General features: G+C 40.0%; 1 protein-coding gene across 3 annotated transcripts in view; it reads right to left on the bottom strand.

Annotated features, from left to right (window-relative positions):
* SVEP1 (sushi, von Willebrand factor type A, EGF and pentraxin domain containing 1) overlaps window positions 1–16880 on the bottom strand; it is a 250409-nt gene extending 233529 nt beyond the window's left edge. For all 3 annotated transcript variants that reach the window (XR_006387049.1, XM_044271731.1, XM_044271743.1), the window contains exons 1-3: window positions 16724–16880; window positions 10167–10328; window positions 5587–5748 (exon numbers count right to left, since the gene is read on the bottom strand). Coding sequence is in view for 2 of the 3 variants with exons in the window: in XM_044271731.1 (XP_044127666.1) it covers window positions 5587–5748; window positions 10167–10328; window positions 16724–16826 (427 nt within the window). In the remaining variant the exon portion in view is untranslated. The remainder of the gene's footprint in view (window positions 1–5586; window positions 5749–10166; window positions 10329–16723) is intronic.
* Between the last annotated feature and the right edge of the window lie 5289 nt (window positions 16881–22169).

Here is a 22169-nt window from a genome sequence, read left to right as displayed (position 1 = left end):
TGTTACAGTGGTGGCTGACGTGAAGCCTGATTCTCTGCTATGACATGCAGACTGATTCTCTGCTGACATGAAGCCAGATTGTCTGTTACGGGACCTCTCTCCTCTGCCTGGGTGCCTGGGCCTAAATATATGACAATGGACTGTTACAGTGGTGGCTGACGTGAAGCCTGATTCTCTGCTATGACATGCAGACTGATTCCCTGCTGACATGAAGCCAGATTCTCTGTTAAGGGACCTCTCTCCTCTGCCTGGGTGCCTGGGACTAAATATCTGACAATGGACTGTTACAGTGGTGGGTGATGTGAAGCCAGATTCTCTGCTATGGGACCTCTCTCCAATTGATATTGGTTAATTTTTATTTATTTTATTTTTATTTTAATTCATTTCCCTATCCACATTTGTTTGCAGGGGATTTACCTACATGTTGCTGCCTTTTGCATCCCTCTAGCTCTTTCCTGGGCTGTTTTACAGCCTTTTTAGTGCCGAAAAGTTCGGGTCCCCATTGACTTCAATGGGGTTCGGGTTCGGGTTCGGGACGAAGTTCGGGTCGGGTTCGGATCCTGAACCCGAACAATTCCGGGAAGTTCGGCCGAACTTCTCGAACCCGAACATCCAAGTGTTCGCTCAACTCTAGTGGAGACATACTGTTCTCGGACAGAATTAGTTTAACAGTATTTGTGAAAACACGCAAAAGCAATTCTTAACAAGAAACCTTGTTTCTATTGGGAGACTACAGTTCTTCAGCACTTTCCCATTCCGCTATTGAGATCAGTCATAGGATCTCAATAGCAGGGGAAAACGCTTCAGTTTTGTCTCCTTTCATTGTCAATGGGGACAAAACTGAACGAAATGGAATGCACCAGAATGGATTCCGTTCCACTTGGTTGCGTCCCTAGTGCGGACCGAATAATGCTGCAAGCAGCGTTTTTCTGTCCGCGATGTGGTGCGGACCAAGATGGATCCATCTTGACACACAATGTAAGTCAATGTGGAAGGATCCGTTTTCTCGGACACAATAGAAAACGGATCCGTTCCCCATTGACTTTTAATGGTGTTCATGACGGATCCGTCTTGGCTGTTTTAAAGATAATACAACCGGATCTGTTCGGATGCAGACGGTTGTATTATCATGACGGATCCAGTAGAAACGCTGGTGTGAAAGTTTTAGACAGGTATTGAATGCACATACATTATTTTATCATTTATCCATATCTGTATTGAAATAAAAAAGGGCAAATGTCAGGAACTTACCCAGCCATGTTCCAGCGCACTGCTGTTCTAGGTGAGTTGCCATGCTGACCATCCAAGCTTCTGCAGGTCATCCTATTAGTGAGTCTGGATGTCAGGCCAAGTAGGTCCCTGGCTTGACATCCGATCCCAGAGCTAGGCTGGGGATTTAAGGCAAGCACTCACTGCTTCTAGCGCCTGTGATTCTTTGATTCCTGGCTCCAGTTTGTTCTTTTTTCTTTATTGACCTTAGCTTGTTTAAGGATTTACCCCTTGACTCCTGACTGAAGCCTCTTTCACACGACCGTTTGGCTTTTTCAGTGTTTTGCTGTCCTTTTTTCACGGATCCATTGTTCCATTTTTTGTTTCCGTTATGTTTCCGTTTATGTTCCGTTTTTCCGTTCCGTTTTTCCGTATGGCATATACAGTATACAGTATTTACATAGAACAAATTGGGCTGGGCATAACATTTTCAATAGATGGTTGCGCAAAAACAGAATGGATACGGAAGACATACGGTGCATTTCCGTATGTGTTTCATTTTTTTGCGGACCCATTGAATTGAATAGAGCCACGGAACGTGATTTGCGGGCAATAATAGGACATGTTCTATCTTTCAACGGAACGAAAAAACTGAAATACGGAAACAGAATGCATATGGAGTACATTCAGTTTTTTTTTTTTTGCGGAACCATTAAAATGAATGGTTCCGTATACGGAGAACAAAAAACAGCCCGTCTAACAGGTTTGATAACTAAGAATTCATGTTTTCTGCTGCTTTACTCCACAGATGTAACCGAAGGCCCTATCAGCTATGTCCAACTGGCCTTCGGTGGGCTCTAGTAAACACAAGGGAGTAGCCTTAGATCTATTAATCGGAGTGCTGAAGAAGAATAGGTAGCAGTTTTAAAGTTTTCTGGTGGTGGTCCAAGGCAGTGAACCTGTATTTCTTTCTCACCTCTAACTGTCTGAAAAAATGTCTTAGTTGCCCATTGCAATCACAGCACGTCTTTCATTTTCCAAGAGCAGAATACAAAATTAAACCTGCAGTGTGATTGGTTGCTATGGGCTACAAACAGCTTTTCTTTTAAACTGTTTCATAAATCTCATCCGTGGTATTTTGTTTGTTGTGGTCTTGTCATCAATAATAGGTGTGTCCATGCAAACGTACAGATACACAATCGTATGAAAAATAAATAAAAACATCTCATATAAAATATGAATAAGATATAAAAACTCAGCTAACAATCACTTAGATGAAAAAGAATATTAGAGATGAGCCTTCAGAACCGGAAAGTCTGAGATTTAGTCATACCCTTTTTATGATGTATTCTAAATGTTATTCTATTTTCAGTTTTACTGTATCTTTTTAGTAAGATCAATTATATGGAAATAGGATGACATGGATGACAACCTCATCGTGTCAGAAATGCAAACAGTTACAGATTTATTATTCGATGGTGACCAGATCAGATTTTTATACCTTAGCCCAGCTTCACAAATAGGCTCTGATTTATCTCTGATTTAGCCAGACCGGTGTATGCTATGCTGGTCTAGATAGGACCTACGCAGATGGAGGAAGCATTTAATTTATGATGATGCTTGCACCTCGTCATAAATTAAAAGCCTCCTCCGGTAGTCCATGTTCCAGATTGAAATCTAGTTTTCAGTTATTATTTACACTAGTTTCTGGCATAAATAATGATAAATGTGCCTGGGCCAATGGCCTCTCAAACACCCATTCTAGTCACTCGCCCTTTCCAGAAACGTGGCAAAGCTGATGTAAAAATTAGGCTCGACTAAATAACACCACCTATACTGGTTTTTGAGGAAATGTCAGAAGTTTTAACAGTCAAAGGAGAGTCCATTGCAAAGTGTCCTAGCTCTTGACTAGTATTGAGTGAATTAAAGTGTACAAAGTGGACTTCGATACGAATTTGAGGGAAAATTTGCTTCGCTGCAAAGCCGAATTTCCTCGTGCTTCATCCTTTTGAGCACGAAGAGCCAGCTGCCGCCATTTTGATTGAAGATCCCGCGAAACCCGTGTGCAGTGACGTATGACGCCACCATGCCAACCAACATGATGACGTTGGGCCACGCGAGATTTCGCACTGGATATTCAATCAAGACAGCAACGTTGGGCTCTTCGCAATCAAGTGGATTAGGTAAGTATGATTTTATTTCATTTTTTTTGTATAGACTTAATTATTAAAGTCAGATGGATTATAATTCGGCTCCTTAAGCTTTCCTGAGCCCTCACACTTGTTATTACTAAAAATCTTTACATTCTTCCCAGCTCTCATAGCCCTGGAATAGCCTTACCAGGAGATTGCATCAGATATTTTGCCATACAAGCAGGGGCGTAGCTAATGGCTCATGGGCCCTGGTGCAAGAGTTCAGCTTGGGGCCCCCCTTCCCTCAGTGCTTTGTGGCCAGGGGCAGGAAGCACAAGGCCTTCGTGCTGCCCGAGGCAAAAATTGAAACGGCACCCCCTTGACCCAGCGGTGTAACTTGACCAGCATGCACTTTCTATAATACTGGTGTCTTCTTATGCGCCACAAGGGTCTTTGGGCCCCCTAAGTCTCCTGGGCCCGGTCGTGACTGCTACCTCTGCACCCCCTGTAGCTACACCCCTGCATACAAGCCAATGAGGGATCATGCTGGTAGTTAGGCGTTTTTCTTCTCCAAAATATATTTACAATATAGTCAACTGTTGTTGTGGTTGCTTGTTCCTAGCAATAGCATGGCTTCTTATGCTTGGGATATCTAGCAAAACAGTTGACCTCTTAGCAACAGGACACTCTCTCGTACATTGGTCCATATTTAGACATCTCTAAAATGGCTCCAATTGGCTGCTCATAACAAGGATACTGTTTCTGGACAATCAGACACGATGGTCACTAAATGTAGCAAGCTCAGTAGCCAACCATCAGTTTTCAATCATCTAGTTTGCACTCATGCTCTGCTACATGAATAGTTCTTTGCTTGGTTTTTGTTTAAACCATGGAAAGCAGGAGCATAGCTATAGGGGTTGTAGAGGTAACAGTCACTACCAGGCCCAGGAGCCTTTGAGCCCTTGTGCCAAATAGAAAGTGGTGGTCAAGTTTCACCTGTGGCTGGAGGGAAGGGGTTAGGTCAAGAATTTGGCATGGGGGAGGGGTGTGCTGTTTAAATTTTTGCTTCAGGCAGCACAAAGGCAGTGCGCTTTCCTGCCCCTGGTCACAAAGCACTGGGGGAAGGGGGGCCCGAGCTGAACTCTTGCACCAGGGCCAATGAGCCTTTAACTACGCCCATCATGGGAAGATGTTCCACAATCTGCACCACCTCCTGCAATCTCTGGTGGTCTTTATTTGTTGCCTCTATGAATATTGTCAGCTGTGTCGAGAGCAGCATTTGCATCATGCTGGTTGCACACTGTAGTTCTCTGGTTGCATCCTGCTGGGTTAATGCAGATTGCATCAAGGCCTACATCCTCCCCTCCTTGTGAAATTGTATTTGAATTTGTCTTTGCCGGGGTCAAAGGATACTATTGGTTTCACTCAAAGTAGGCAAAAGGCAAATAATATATGTACAGTCAGCTGATGTGTAGTCAAGTTTTACTGAAAAGGTTGCATAAAAATAAAACAAATATACTGCAAAACCATTGCCTGTCCGGCATTTACTTTACATCAAATATTCCTATATGACATCTGGAGAGCTTTTCTTTATTGGCTTACCAAAACAACGCTTGAGCAACCTTCTCTACTCAGATCTCTTTCCTTTGTTTGAGTCCGTAGCCAAAGAAAGCACCTTCCAACTGCTCCACACCCATCACCAAGGGACTGCACACCCATTGCTTGACTGCACCCACCCACCTGATGGTGAAAAAGCTTCCCTATACTGGTGGACTGAGATCCCAACCTTTTCTCTCCACTACAGCTACAGAAGACCAACACTGGGGAAGCAGTTGGTTGCTGCTCAAATATCAATTCTAGTTGCTGAAATAAAATAATGATACATTTTTCCTCTAACCAGTAACCATGTCACTATAGTTATTTGAATGTGCACAACGTTCTTATAACAACACTATAACTGACACTAATCCAGGGTGCAATATCTCTCAGTTATACACTGTACACAACTTCTGGTAGGTCTGTTAAGAAAAATCTGCTTTTAAATGAACTGTACTTAGAAAATTAATGAAATATTTGAGATGCAATTTACAATTTTGTAAGTGATATGATCATATACATTTAAAGAGCTGATATTACTTTGTAGCAGAATTATATGCCATGTGTGTAGCTCAGTTCCATACAAAACAGGTCAATAAGCTCTTCTAATACTGACTCAGAATTCCAATGAGCACAAAAGGCAGCTTACTTGAACAGTCTGTTATCGACCTGGCTCCAGTCATAGTTGTTGTTCCGTAAAATGGACATGACAGGCAATAAGATTTCCCCGGTTCCGGCTGATAGTAGTCCCTTGGACAAGGAAAGCATGGCACTAATCCAGATCGTGAAAACTCACCGGCATGGCAAGGAACTTAAATGTAAATACAGGATGTTAAAATTAATTGTTTAAAACTTGGAACTATAGGCAAAGCTTATAAACAACATTCAATAAATCAGAAAAATAAGAATCTTTGTCTGACAAATACAATGCCTTTCAGCTGTGCATCCACAGTAAGTATAGTATTTGGGAAAAAAACTATGTAATTTAGTGTTTATTTTTAAATTGTATTGTGATAGATATGTTATTTTTGCAATAACTGTTAAAATAAAAAAAGTATATATGTGTGTGTGTAGATAACTAGAGATAGATAGATAGATATTGATTAATTAAACCTTTACAATTTTTGCATGCGTACCATTTTGTGCATAAATACGTAAATTTTATGCCACTCCTTTTTCAGTGGATAAAAAGGGCGCCAATCCAACTAGCGGGTCACCACTGAGGAAGGAGTAAGCTAAGACTCCAAAACGCATCCGGTGAAAGACCAGCTTACAGAGGACACCGACCACCATTAAGAAGCGCTTCCCTATCATCTTTCCAGCTGGCATATCCCTCACTGCAGGATTCACTCACAATCCCGAATCACGTGGGACGCCGCTCATCTCAGACCACGTGGTACGCCGATCACACATCACGTGAGACGCCAAGACCACGTGGAGCGTCAGAGTCCATTGTGCACTCCGCCCACAAGCCGGATACAAGGAGAACCCACCTACAGCACACAGACAAGGATCGGCAGCACTGACGGGACGCTGAAAAGGCACCAAAGGCAACAGTAGGCAGAGCAAGGCTTCTGTGTGGGATGCCACGGGAGACCTGTACACCTGACCTGCCTGCCACATAACCTTTTTTACTAACTTTTTTACAAACTCTCACTACTTGCGATCTTATGCATTAATCTTTGCTATTTAAACGCATCAACCTATTTTGGATGCAGAAACCGCTATTGACATTATACATTAATTTATTGTCACGAAAGGTGTACAGAAAACTAGAAGACACAAAATGAAGATCCGACTGACTGGATCCAAAACTAAGGAACAAAAGGGAGAGCCCTGCAACAGACCTGGCTCTCTCCCTAACTGCTCAGCCTATGCGAAAATCCCAATGGTAGATGATCGCATATCCTCGTACCTCGACTGTATAACACCTGAACACCCTATAATAGTGAGGGGACACGACCACCGGCTCCCTACACTTGATACAGAGGGAGTCAGGGTCACCTGGGATCCAGAAAACAGGAAAACACAAATAAATGAACAAACTTATCTGTAGAAGACTCAGTAGTAGCATCCAGCATGCACACACTCCAGGAAGTAATATAAACCGCAAAGTGATGCAGTATGGGAAGGGATTTAAAGGGATGCAATCAGTGCAACTACATGACAGCTGAGAGAGGCTAACGAGATGAGAAAATGAAAGCAAAACAAAAGGAACCTCAAGGAGGAGGTTCTGAAGGACGTCTGTCAGAGCTTCTCAGATGTCTGGTGGTGACATTTATACTACTAACACTATACATTTTTTGGGACTATTATAAGACTATTTCTATCCGGAATTTTGTACTATTTTTGCTATATTTTTGTACAATTTTTATACGGTTTTTATACTATATATTTATTATTATCCAATTGTATACCCACCCTTATCGCTACCCCTGCCATTTCATCCGCAAATGCCATTTTAGGTTAATAAATTAGTTGATATTAAAATTGGTGAACACCCACACAACCTATTCTCCTTTATGCCACTCTTGACAACTTTTGTAAAAAGGGGACAACAGATTTACTATAAGTTATGCCAGAAGCAGGCATACTTTATATCGCAGATCTACACCTGTTCATAGATTTACTTCTCCGGACTGCCAGAAGATGCACTAAGTTTGTTAAGCAGGTTATCCTTCAAATCGTATTACTATGCAATAAATAAGAATTTCAAATTAAGTATTATTGCAATATACATGCAATAAAAATGTGCACTGTAGTTTCCCTGTTCCCATAACCCCTAAGTGACCACCCATACTCCTTTTTATTGCAGTCACAAAGGAGTCTTAGGCTAGGCAGCCACCTTTGTACGTTGGTCTAGTCTAAATGCTTCCCAGATCTTCCGTGCAGTGGACAGCAGGGGATTGGCTCTTATATGAGAGTCGGGCTCCTGATCTAAAGGCCCGGATAGACAGCAGCACCGATTTGGGCCAATTAGACCCCTTAGATGCAATTAATATCAAGTGTGCCAACTAATTGGTTTAGATGGAAGGGGCTCCCTCTGTCTCCCATTGGTTTTCCCATTTCCCCCAAAAAAGAGTTAATAAAAGTTGATCAGTAAGTTATGTGTGACCCAAAAGCATGCCATTAAAAACTACAACTTGTCCTGCAAAAAACAAGCCCTCATATATTACATCAGAGGGAAAAAGTTATAGCTCTTGGATTGTGACTAGAGATGAGTGAATAGGCTGCTTCGCCGAATTTTACAAAAAAAATCTACTTTGTGACAAATTACTTTGTCATGAAGCGCATTTCTTTGGAAGTAGTGGGTGCAATGACAGGGAGCGTTAAAAATAAAATCATACTTACCTGATCCATTTGCTCGCGACTGGCTGACCCATCTTGACTGAAGACTGAAGACCTGATGCGAAATCTCGCACGGTCTGAGATTACATCATATGTCACCATTCACAGGATGTCGTGCAAGATCTTAAAGCAAGATGGCAGTGGCTGGCTCATCGCAAGCAAATAGATAAGGTAAGTATCATTTTGTTTGTTTTTTACATACAAAGGTTAAATTGATTCGCTACCACGAAGCACGATGAAATTCGGCTTTGCGGCAGATCGTATTTATCCTGAAATTCGGATTTGTTTATCACTAATTGTGATAGTGAAAAAAATTCAAAAAATTGCCTGGTCACTAAGTTCTAAAACATGCTGATCACTGAGGTGGATAAGGGGGAATTCCCATCCAATTATATTTTGGTAGGATATTAAAATCAATAGGACCCCATTAATCCTGAGACAACCCTTCTGCTTTTTCTGTGAACAAAGGTACAAAAAGGTTTGAAGTAGTCATATCACTAAACTATGCAAAAGGAAGGAAGAAATCTCTTAGTCCAACCCAAATAGAGCCTTGAAACATGACTGGGGATTAGTGATGAGCGGCAGGGGAAATATTCGAATTTGCGATATATCACAAATATTTGCCAAATATTCGTGATGCTGTGATATTTGTGAAATTCTTTTCGATTGCTCTATTATTTATGCGCGCACGTAAGTACACAAGCACGCACGCACTATTAGCGCTACATAAGTGATGAAAATTGTTGGCAGCAACTTTTGAAATGGTGAAGAAGAACTGATCACGGTAAGTAATTGTACATTACAGCACTGTTTTAGATTAAAATTCCATGCATGTCATAACAATAGCTTTATATGCAGATAGAGTTTTTCAAAGTATTCGAGATCGCGCAAATCGCCACTATTGATTTGAATATTTTAGCGCAATACATGCAACTTCACCTATAATGAGGTCTGACAACATAATACTGATTGTTGATCTTAGTATTGTGTCCTCTCGAAGTGGCGATATTCGCATCACAATAAATATTCGCGTTACGAATATTCACGCTCCTCTTGCTGACTCTCTGTCAGTAATATTGGAGCCTTCTCATTTGGACCACAAGCTAGAAGCAGGAAGGGATGAACAGATTTTGTTTTACACAGTACACATTATTGTGAATCACAATGATGTGTACTGTGAAAAAACCCCAAAAAACTAATATTCGTCATTAGGAATATATAGCGCTATATTCTAATTATTCACAAAATTGCAAAATATGTGCTATATTTGCAATAAAAATTTGCTTTTCGAATATTCGCACTCAACACTACTGGGGATATTAAACAAACCAAACTCCTATCTGTATCAGGGTTCTTGCCCCTCTTCAGTTTGGCTAATATCCCTAACCATGGTTCAAGGCTCTTTTTAGGGTTGGACATTCTGACTCACAGAGTAGGTACCTATAGGTTGCACCAGGCAGCTTCCTTATGGAAGAAATTTAAGGGTGGGAAATTAATTTAAGACTATGAACTAATAAAACTCTATTCACACATTTTTCCTTCTGAAATCCCACTGACTTGAGTGTAAAAAAAAGAATAATTTTCAGCACAGAAGAAATGAGGAGGCTATTAGTTGTGTATGTGGCTATATGGGATGCTTTCACTGACACAGAAACTGTAATTCAGGTGTTAAATCCTCATGTGTTGGAGTAACAGACACTACAGAATACGGTATGCCGCCATTATTTATGCAGTACGTCTGAGGCCATTCAGGGTATATGTCAGACATAATGTGATAGATTTCTTCTGGTTGGATACTTATGCATAATAAACATCCACATACTTAGCATATTTAACATCTATTTCCAGTGTGAAGTGATATATTAATGTTTGACGACAAACCTCCACATTCTGAGCTGTCCACCGATCCTCTTTTAACTGTTGACATTCCACTTGGGCAGGAGAGGCAGAACTTCGCTCCTATCACCGGCTGGTAAGTGCCACGTGGACATGACTCACAGGTTTCAAGGCCATTTGAGGAATACGTTCCTGGCTTGCACTGAGCTGAATTTAATACAAAAAATAATGTATAAAACACTATCTTGCTATTTTACAGATATTTGGGTGCAGTTGAGGGCAGAGCATAGTGTCTTGGTATTCACATTCTGATCTGTATACTGTCTGTGCTCTAGCCAGTTCAAGACTGGGTCATTTATCACTGTCCTTGATCAGACGCATTTTCCAATTTTTTAGTATATGCGACTTTGAAAGCTGTAACATTTTTTTTTTTAACATTTAGATATTTTAATAATTATTAATTTTTTTATTTAGTGATATATGGGGCTTTATTTTATGTCAGTGTAATGCCTCATTCACACAGTCAGTGTTCGGTCACTGATTTTCATCAGTGATTTTGAGCCAAAACTAGGTGTGGCTCTAAGCACAGAACAGGTGCAGATCTTTCCCTTGTACCTTATGTCTGTGGAGGCTCCAGTCCTGGTTTTGGCTCACAATCACTGATGGAAATCACTGACCAAAACACTGATGTGTGAATGAGACTTAATTCTAGTATTTTTTTTTGAATGTTTACATTTTTAATACCTGGGAAAACATAAACAAAAAGGGAAAAATAGTTTTTCACATTTTTCAGGCTTTTTTTTTAAGTACCACAAAACACAGCTAAAATATATAAAAAAAATTAAATTATGACCCCTTACAGTTGTTTTGATATAAGGGATGTATGGGTTATGGTCCCCGGGTTTAGGGTTAGAAGCTGCAGTGTGGGCTAGTGGTGGCATTTTAAATTATTTTTAAAAATTTTATTTTGTCTTTGTTTATTTAACTTTCTCACTTTCTGCCCCATACGATGGTTAGACCTCTGGAGAGCAATATAACTTTACATATTTGAATACATTATTGCTGATTTCTCCTGTAACTGTGGCTGACATAGCCCTAGTTATAGGGGGAATACAACTCCCAGAGAAGTTTTACGAGGATGTACAATTTCATTGCTGAGCTGATCTGGCTATGCTAAAGCTGACCATACACATTATAACAGATGATGTCAGGGGGACAAACATTGGGTAAAATGACTATTTTTACCCTATCCGTTTGTTCTCATGGCAGACAAGCGCCACCAGAACTGTCTGACATTAGCTTTCTCCACTGTCCCCAAACATGCACAGACATGATTTGCTGAGCGGAACGGGTATGTGTTTGGGGAAGCCAGGTGGTATTTAGGAGAAATAGTTGTGGGCCAAACGATCATTTGGCCGACAGCTATTTAACGTGTATGGGCAGCTTAAGACCCAGCAACTCGTGAAGTCACCTGCCCACCAGCGATCACCTGATTGCTAGGACCACAGCAGGAAACTACATTGATGCTGCTTGTTCTATACATATAGCGCCCAATGAGCAATGTGTATACACTGATCAAGAAGGCATGGATGGTAAAAAAAAAACATATCTGCCTTCTCAGTGGGAAGCTGTACATCTCTGTGCACATGTTAACTCTGCAAAGTCTAAGGGCAGTCTTCAACTACCTAAATATTAGGTGCTTGAAAGAAACCATCAGTGAAACCTCAATAATATTCTCCTCCTAAAAGATGTTTTTAACTTATTATAGGCTGAGATAAAATATCTCAACTGACCCTAATGTGTTTGTGTAAAACCAGAATGTACACAGCAGATTTCAACTTGCCTGAATCGTGGGATGGGGGAATCAGAAGTACATGGCCTGTCTATGGTGCAGTTGGTAGAGGCAGCTGACAAGTTTAACTCATAGCTGGTAATGTCCAGCTGTTAGTTCAAGGAGTCATCTGCTTTAGACAATGCCTTTTTGAAAGATGGGTCATCATACCAATTAAAAGAGACATAAATGTCTAAGTGTGGGGTGTGACCCACTGGGAACCCCACCAAAAGCAAAAACAGCAGTATCCTATTTCTCCTATTCTTGGAAGAAAGTTGGCCATATACACTCCCACTCTCCATTATAGTCTATGGGTATATGGAGACAGGCAACTCCTAGGCCTTGACAACAACCCCTGTGATCAGACAACTATAATCAGTATTCTGTTTTATTAGTTTATCACCATTCTCTGCAACCAAGAAATATATACTTCACATATATATATATATATATATAGTCCAAAAAATCACAGGGCAGCACTCCCAGCTTCAGGTGATGTAAGGGCCAGCGTATTGACCTTGGTCCTAAGGTCCAAACACAATCCAAATAAGTATAACGCAGCACTTCTTAGATAAAATGAAAAAATGTGATATTTATTCAACACATGTTGATAAAGCCTTTATCAACATGTGTTGAATAAATATCACATTTTTTCACTTTTTTATCTAAGGAGTGCTGCGTTATACTTATTTGGATTATATATATATATATCTATATATATATATATACAGACGTGGACAAAATTGTTGGTACCCTTTGGTCAATGAAAGAAAAAGTCACAATGGTCACAGAAATAACTTTAATCTGACAAAAGTAATAATAAATTAAAATTCTATAAATGTTAACCAATGAAAGTCAGACATTGTTTTTCAACCATGCTTCAACAGAATTATGTAAAAAAATAAACTCATGAAACAGGCATGGACAAAAATGATGGTACCCCTAACTTAATATTTTGTTGCGCAACCTTTTGAGGCAATCACTGCAATCAAACGCTTCCTGTAACTGTCAATGAGACATCTGCACCTCTCAGCAGGTATTTTGGCCCACTCCTCATGAGCAAACTGCTCCAGTTGTGTCCGGTTTGAAGGGTGCCTTTTCCAGACTGCATGTTTCAGCTCCTTCCAAAGATGCTCAATAGGATTGAGGTCAGGGCTCATAGAAGGCCACTTAGAATAGTCCAATTTTTTCCTCTTAGCCATTCTTGGGTGTTTTTAGCGGTGTGTTTTGGGTCATTGTCCTGTTGCAAGACCCATGACCTGCGACTGAGACCAAGCTTTCTGACACTGGCTAGTACATTTCTCTCTAGAATTCCTTGATAGTCTTGAGATTTCATTGTACCCTGCACAGATTCAAGACACCCTGTGCCAGACGCAGCAAAGCAGCCCCAGAACATAACAGAGCCTCCTCCATGTTTCACAGTAGGGACAGTGTTCTTTTCTTGATATGCTTCATTTTTCGTCTGTGAACATACAGCTGATGTGCCTTGGCAAAAACTTCGATTTTTGTCTCATCTGTCCACAGGACATTCTCCCAGAAGCTTTGTGGCTTGTCAACATGTAGTTTGGCATATTCCAGTCTTGCTTTTTTATGATTCGTTTTCAACAATGGTGTCCTCCTTGGTCGTCTCCCATGTAGTCCACTTTGGCTCAACAACGACGGATGGTGCGATCTGACACTGATGTTCCTTGAGCATGAAGTTCACCTTGAATCTCTTTAGAAGTCTTTCTAGGCTCTTTTGTTACCATTCGGATTATCCGTCTCTTAGATTTGTCATCAATTTTCCTCCTGCGGCCACGTCCAGGGAGGTTGGCTACAGTCCCATGGATCTTAAACTTATGAATAATATGTGCAACTGTACTCACAGGAACATCTAGTTGCTTGGAGATGGTCTTATAGCCTTTACCTTTAACATGCTTGTCTATAATTTTCTTTCTGATCTCTTGAGACAGCTCTTTCCTTTGCTTCCTCTGGTCCATGTCGAGTGTGGTACACACCATATCACCAAACAACACAGTGATTACCTGGAGCCATATATATAGGCCCAATGGCTGATTACAAGGTTGTAGACACCTGTGATGCTAATTAGTGGACACACCTTGAATTAACATGTCCCTTTGGTCACATTATGTTCTGTGTTTTCTAGGGGTACCATCATTTTTTGTCCATGCCTGTTTCATGAGTTTATTTTTTACATAATTCTGTTGAAGCATGGTTGAAAAACAATGTCTGACTTTCATTGGTTAACATTTATAGAATTTTAATTTATTATTACTTTTGTCAGATTAAAGTTATTTCTGTGACCATTGTGACTTTTTCTTTCATTGACCAAAGGGTACCAACAATTTTGTCCACGTCTGTATATATATATATCTGCAATAGCAAATTAGGCTGCACGAGCAAACTATATCTGTACTTTTTTTTTTCCCCACAACGCAAAAGTTACGGTGCTAAAAACATCTCTCATCATACAACTATGAGTTTGACTAATTCAGCATAAAATGCTATTAGTTTACACCATAACAATATGTCATTTGCCACTCATTTGCAATCAAATACATTATCTATGGACTCATTGAGATAAATTTTATATATATATATATATATTTTTTTATGTGCTTTGTCCCAAGCCTCAAGGACTGAAATATGAAGGTCCGAAATGTGTAGACTGTACTCTTGCGTATGAGGATTGGAAAGTTTTTACCGCATCAATAAAAGTGTCTCCTGTTGTTTAAGAGCTCGATTTTCCATCATTTTATTGATTTGTCCCAAGTCTGGCTCTAAACTTTCAAAGACATATTTTAAATGGATTATCTGATTCACCAAGTTTGTTTAAAATATTAGAAATATGTATTTTGGAATGAAAATGAGATTAATGTCTGTCCAGACATAAAAAGTATAATATTAATAATACTAATAATAAGAACACACTGAACCGTATGCAGCTTCAGTATATAATCCTATTTATTATATTTTATTATGCATTTTTACACCACTCACTCCAGTTTTGAAAAGGGGTTAAAAATGCACATGTCTAGCTATGCTAATGAGTCTCACTCCAGATTTATCACTGTGACTTTTTTTTAATAAAAGTTGCAAAAACTATCACACACCCAATCTAGTAGGAGGTGGCATAAAAAACTGGGGTAGCATTTAAAAAAAAAATGTTAGGTTTAAGGATGCATCAAATTTAACAAACAATGTGATAAATTTGATAAATTTGGTGCAAAGTAGGCCAACATAGAATCAAGCAAAACTGACCCTCACATATTAGGCTAGTTTCACACAGCAGCCTACCAGAGTTCATCGTACCCTGCTGGATACCTTCTTTAACGGATGGAGTCCATTGACAATAATGAGACCTGGTGGAGATCTGACCTGCTTCTGGCATTAGCTGTAAGCACAGTTTTTTGTCTGGCTGAATTGTGGCACTAATGTCGGAAACAGGCCAAATCCTCAACAGGTCCAATTAAAGAAAAACATTTCCCCCCATAAAGTCCTATCAGAGAGCCTCTTGCAGTTCTTCTAGACTCCTGTATCTGAAATACTAAAAATCAATCATGAGAAGGCAATAACTAAATTTTTAAAGGGTTGTCCAATAATTAACCTCTTAATTTTTTTTGGTTTTACATTTTTGTTTTCTCCTCCCCACATCCTATTAGCCATAACGTTTGTAATTTTGTGTTCATATAGCCATATGGGGCCTTTTTTGTGGGATAAATTGTATTTTTTAAAGGCACCATTTACTATGTCTGCTTTTGGAAAACGGAAAAAAAAAATCTTTGTGAGGTTAAATAATTTAAAAAAAAACACTATTTCGCCAAGGTTTTTGGGGATTTGATAGCTTTTCTGAGACTGGGGATGCTCCATGTGGTCTCTTCATGGCGATCAGCCAAGTGAATAGTGACCATCTTGTGGGTTAATGATCACTTCCTGTCTCCTCCCTTTTTCTTAATACAAGCTTTGCACTGGGGCTTCCATTGATTTTGATTAGAGGTGGGATGAATCCAATTTTTTTCGAATCCGAATCCAAAAAGGTTCTCGAATATATACAATCTTTCGAATCTCGAATCCTACGAATCCTGTACATAAGAATTGTGTGAACGGTGTAAGAAACAAAGTGATCTGTGGATGACACACTATTATGGGGGATCTGTAGATGACACGGTTATGGGGGATCTGTGGATGGCGCTGTTATGGGAGGGATCTGTGGATGACACTGTTATGAGGGATCTGTGGATGACACTGTTATGGGGGATTTGTGGATGACACTGTTATGTGGGATCTGTGGATGACACTGTTATGGGGGATCTGTGGATGACACTGTTATGGGGGATCTGTGAATTACATTGTTATGGGGGATCTGTGGATGACACTATTATAGGGGATCTCTAGATGGTGCTGTTATGGGGGGATCTGTGGATGGCACTGTTATGGGAGGGGGATCCCATGATTCCAGCAAGGTTCGAGGGATTTGTGAATTCGACGGATTTGTCATCCCACCTCAAATTTTTATCCATCCTTGTGCTAATTCTCCAGTAGCAATGACTAAATCATAATTGTCACTTGCAGGCAGTGGCATGGCAGGGAGACATACCTCTAAAAATGACATACTAGGAATATGTATATACCACAATTTTTTCCTAAAATCCCAATGATCCCAATGTTTGAGCAGGCAAAATACAAACCAACATCAGAATAAAGAGAAACAAGGAATGTTCTTATTCAGTTGACACTGACATAATAGCAGCCACCATTTATGAGTACCTACCTTTGCATTCAGATATACGCTTGGAGTGCAGGTATTCAGTATAAGTACCGATAGGGCAGTTTTTGCACTCCATTTGGCCTTCTTCATCCTGGTATGAGCCCATCCAGCAGCTTTCACATGTGTTGTGTTCCAAAGAATAAAATGTACCCTTTGGGCAGTTTACTGTGGAAATATACAAACAAGTGAGTTCTCTCTACACAGTCTAGCTACCGAACCAAAGCCATAAAAAGCAGAGAGCTGAAGGCTACCAGAATCAAAAGACACTAATACAAAGGCTTAATTGCTATTCTTGATCCAGTCCCTGCTAATCACAATGATACATTCATGGCGAGTCATACAACATGATCTTTATAGCTAAATAATAGCTACTGGAAGTTACGATCATCAAAGTTAAGAAGATTACCTTTGATTTATCTTAATCCTATAATGTGACTCAAGAGTTCAGCACTCTTCATTGATCAACACATTCTAAGAAAACAGATGCTCAGCTTCTTTATAGAGCAAAATATCTTCCCATGCCTTATTATAACATTTAATAAATAAACCTGATTACGTATTGATTTTTTCTCTATGAGCTACCAATGAGAATAAGAATTATCACACAATAATAGTAAATGAAATTGAGCAAGAGTGTCATTTGGCAAAGTCATCCTGAAAAAGTAACAAACAAGAATCAAAAGGTGACTAGTATTTCATCATCTGTTATACATGTAGAAATGTTCTAAAACCTTACATCATTTAAATGAAAACTATTTTTCTTTCAATTTTTTTTATTACTGTACCATTCAGGCACAAAGCAAGCTATGTTTGTATTTGTAGTCTCATAGCAAGAACATTCCTTGTGCTTCTACTACAAGTTCACTCATGGATGGTAACATTAAAAGACAGAGATGATTAGCTAAAGATTTGATAGTCTTTAATGGTGGAGAATGAAACTAAACCCAGCAAGTGCCAGCCAATGGGAGGTAGAGTTACGGAAATGGCTGAGTGGCCGGCATTCTGCTGTTGTCGTAACTACCATAGTAGTGAATTGGAGCTACCCAAACAGCAAAGCACAGCAAGCTACATTGTTTCCAGAAACCTTGAGTTACCAGAAACAGTGTACTTTCCATTCACTGCTTTGTAAGCTACGGAAACAGAGGAGAAGAGCCGGATGGGATGCTTCTGCAACTCCAGCTATGAAAGGCTGAGATGGCAATACCCTTTTAAACAAATAGCACACCAATCGTTGTACCATCCATGAAGTGAACCCTTGAATTTTGATAACCAGTAGGTCTCCGATAGCAGCAACCACTTCCACCATATATTTAATGCAGGTACAAATAAGAGTTGCACAACATTTAGGAGGAATTTTGGACCATTCCTCCCTGCAAATGACATTTTCTGGCATGACCATATGCACAATGCCCTTCAAATCATACCACAGTAGATACATGGGTGTCACTATTGGGCCCGTGGCTGTGGCATCACCGCAGTGTGGCAGACCGCCGTCTGCACACTGCAGCACCATGGGTCCCAAGCTCTGGCCTACCTGGTAGGCTGGGCAGGCTCGCACTGGCATACCTCCGCCCTCACCGCCAGGTCTTGTCTTGTGCACTGTAGTGCACGCGCCTGCACCTCTCCTTTAGTTATAGGAGAGGAGAGCACACTTACTGATTACTGTCCCCACCCGAAAGCAGGGTTACTGGTCTATAGGACGGTTTCACTGACCACAGTTGCCCTGCCCTGCTGTGTACTTTGCTTTTGCCAATTAACCCTGACCTTCCCTGCCTGTCTTCTACTTGGACTGCGATTCTGCCTGCTGTCTTCTGCTTGGATTACCTGGACTATTGATCCCCATTGCTTGACTTCAATTTTACCTGCCATCATATGTAAGGTGGCCTGGACCTCTGACCTTGCACTGCCCGACTACGAGTCCGCCTGACCCAGTATACCGTATTACTCTGAAATTTGTTTTGCCTTTGTATCAAGTGACTTTTGTCTTCCTTCTGCCGGTAAAGATCATCTGTTACTTTACTCTGCCTCTGTTGTACACACTACTGCTGTCTGGGTGACTGGTGCAAACACTGGTGCCCTGACTCTAGGAGTCAGTAGTCAGCAATATTGGGCTAATTCCCAGACCACTAGCAGCTGACCCAGAGGATCCTCGTCCTTTGGTCCTGACATAGGGGTTTAGGCTATTCCAAAAACAAAACCTTCTATAGTTACTTGTGTGCTTTGGATCTTTGTCTCGTTGCATCACCCAATGTGCTATAGTTTGAGATCATGGGCTGCCGACCCTACATTCTCCTGTAAAATGTTTTCATACACCTTAGAATACACTGTTATTTCAATGATTCATCAATGATGCACCCAGGTTCTGAAACAGCAAATCAGCCCAAAACCATGATGCTTTTTCCACTATAATTCACAGTTGCAATCAGGTTTTAGTATTGGTATACAATCTTCCTTCTCCTCCAAACTTTTGTACAAAAAAAAAAAACGGATTTGTCCATAAATTGTCCATAAAATTTTCCCAGACTTATTTAGCAAAATACAGGTGGACAGATGTTATAATGATTTTATTTTGGCGATAATCAGCTCTCTTATTGATGTCCTTACATGATGAAAAAGGAGGAACTACAGCTTATTAAGTTCAATGGTTCACTTATTGTTTCTCCTTGTACTTATGGCTGTTTACTCAAAATAGTCAATAAAAACATTAGTAGTACACCCAAATGGTGCACTTATAGTATTTTGTGTTCCAATGATAAATCGAGAAATAGATAGATAGATAGATAGATATAAGTGAAATAGGAGCCGCACTGCGAAAAAAGAGTACAAACGGAGTGCCAGCGGCTGTGAAGGCGGTCCCCCTTCAAAACATACAATAGAAAGAAAATCCACGGCACTTCCAGGGCGTAAAATAAAGACGACTTTTATTCACCAGACAGCAACAGCTGTCTGGTGAATAAAAGTTGTCTTTATTTTACGCCCTGGAAGTGCCATGGATTTTCTTTCTATTAGATAGATAGATATAAGCTATAGGCGTGTAAGTATGAGTGTCAGGCCGCCTAAACTCAGTGCATTACAAGGCAAGTGGCATGTAGATGACTACTTTTTACACTGTTAGGACCATGATTGTGCTCCATGCACCTCCAAAACCTTTTCTACTAATTTAACTTTTGGGCATGTGGAAGCATTTTGAATGTTTTTACTGTGTAGTGGCCTCATTAGGCATTTAAAAAAAATAATGATATATATATATATATATTAATATATGTATATTATATTCTGTATATACTGTAGCAATGATTCAAGAATATTTATTTGTACTAAATTGGTGAAAGTTTAAATCTAGCCCTATCTGTGTTAGGCTAGGCTCACACTGTGTTCAACCATTGAACTGGGCAGGATCTTTACGGCTAATATGTCAAATATAAATGCTTTCAGTACAGTTAAGACAAAAATATACTGATGTATTGCAGCCTGGTGTTTGCAAAGTGGACACTAGTTTTACAGTTCAGGAAGAGAAAAACCGAGGGAGAGAGGAAAGAGCAAAAATAAATGAGCAAAGACCATATATACAGTATACATACATATATGGCTCATATACTATCTGTGTGTATTGTATTATTTCATTTCTTTCCTTTCCCTAGTTATTATTTCCCCCTCCTCTCATTTCCATTCTACTCTTTAGTCTTCTGGCACGCCTGCTTGTCCTTCGACATGTTCTACAAGCTTCAGCTCTCCTATACAGTAATTGTTCGACTGCTTGTATTTACTAAATATCTCAATAAAACTAAATGTATAAGAAAAAAAAAAGAAATAGCAGCGTTCATTATGCTTTTTTATTCATACGCTGTAATGGTATACTGAGCAGCTTCCAGTTCATGCCTTCTTTATGTATACTATAATATTAAATACAATCCAGTCCATGCTTATCATACCATGGTTTCCATATAGGACACATTAGTGAGTTTCTGTTCTTGAAAGTGGTAACATTTTTTGCATGCTTGCTTACTTCTTATTCTATTTAAAGATTTCCACTAGGTTTCAGCACGGTGCTCTTAAAAATGCTTGATTAATGTTTACCTTTCAGAACCTTCTGCTTCATCCTTACTAGTCGTGTGCAAAAGCTGATTACTGTCTAAAGCAGCATTGCAAAAATATTCTACTGCATACAAATACTGCCACCTCCAGGGCAGTCAGAGCATTTTTGTCACCACTTATTTTTGTTTTACAGACGCTTCTGCTGCTGGACTCTATAACATTACTTCCACATATCTTCAATATCTCGAGAACCTAATGCATGCCATTAACATTTAAACCAATGTCTTAACATAATTACTTAGATCGGATTAGACCTTCAGTCATACCCATTACTTACTGTAAATAATACAATATAATACAATACATGCTAGAAGCCACAAATGATAGTAAAATGCATTCATAGCATTAGTGGGTAACGTGAACTTTTGTCATTCAGAAGCTGAAATCTTCAGTGCTAACATGGATGGAGCAGGATGGTCACTGGTGAACAGGGTTGGATTGGAAAACCTTGAGCCCACCAGAGGAGATGAGACTGAACATCCACCATCTGACTATTTTGAAGAGGTGTTTGTCAGCTGTGAATTCTGCTGACCTGGACCTGTAGTAGTTGGTTTTCATTATCATATCGGTGCCTGAGTCCACCAGATGAGCTTGAGCCTGCCGATGAATTATTTTTAGTGTTGAGCGAACTTGTGTTTTAAGTTCGGCGTCTAAAGTTCAGGTTCGAGTTATTGAAGAATCCCGTTATGGATTCCGCTACCATGGACCATAACAGAATTTAGAATCCATAACGGGATTCTTCGATAACCCGAACTTTAGACGCCGAACTTAAAACACAAGTTCGCTCAACACTAATTATTATGAATCTATTATGTTTGTGAGGGTATGGTGGGAGGAAACAAGTCCTCCAATAAAAGACTATGTAAGGCCTCTTTCACATGAGCGTGACAGATTAGGTCCGGATGCGTTTAGGGTGCGTTCAGTGAAACTCGCACCATTTTTCAAGCAAGTTCAGTCAGTTTTGTCTGCAATTGCGTTCAGTTGTTCAGTTTTTTTCTGCGCGGGTGCAATGCGTTTTGATGCGTTTACAAACAACATCTCTTAGCAACCATCAGTGAAAAATGCTTTGCATCTGCACTTGCTTGCAGATACAATGCATTTTTCACTAAAGCCCCATTCACTTCTATGGGGCCAGGGCTGCGTGAAAAACTCAGAATATAGAACATGCTGCGTTTTTCACACTACACAGAACTGATGCGTGAAAAAAACGCTCATGTACACAGATCCATTGAAATTAATGGGTTAGGATTAAGTGCGGGTGCTATGCGTTCACGTCACGCATTGCACCCGCGCGGAAAACTCGCTCATGTGAAAGGGGCGTAAAACCACATTTCCCTAAAACAGTAAGTACTTT

Source organism: Bufo gargarizans, chromosome 1 (genome assembly GCF_014858855.1).
Source record: "Bufo gargarizans isolate SCDJY-AF-19 chromosome 1, ASM1485885v1, whole genome shotgun sequence".
NCBI classification, from domain to species: domain Eukaryota; kingdom Metazoa; phylum Chordata; class Amphibia; order Anura; family Bufonidae; genus Bufo; species Bufo gargarizans.
Note: the sequence above shows the minus strand (reverse complement) of the source record. Positions and strands in the feature narration are given on the sequence as shown.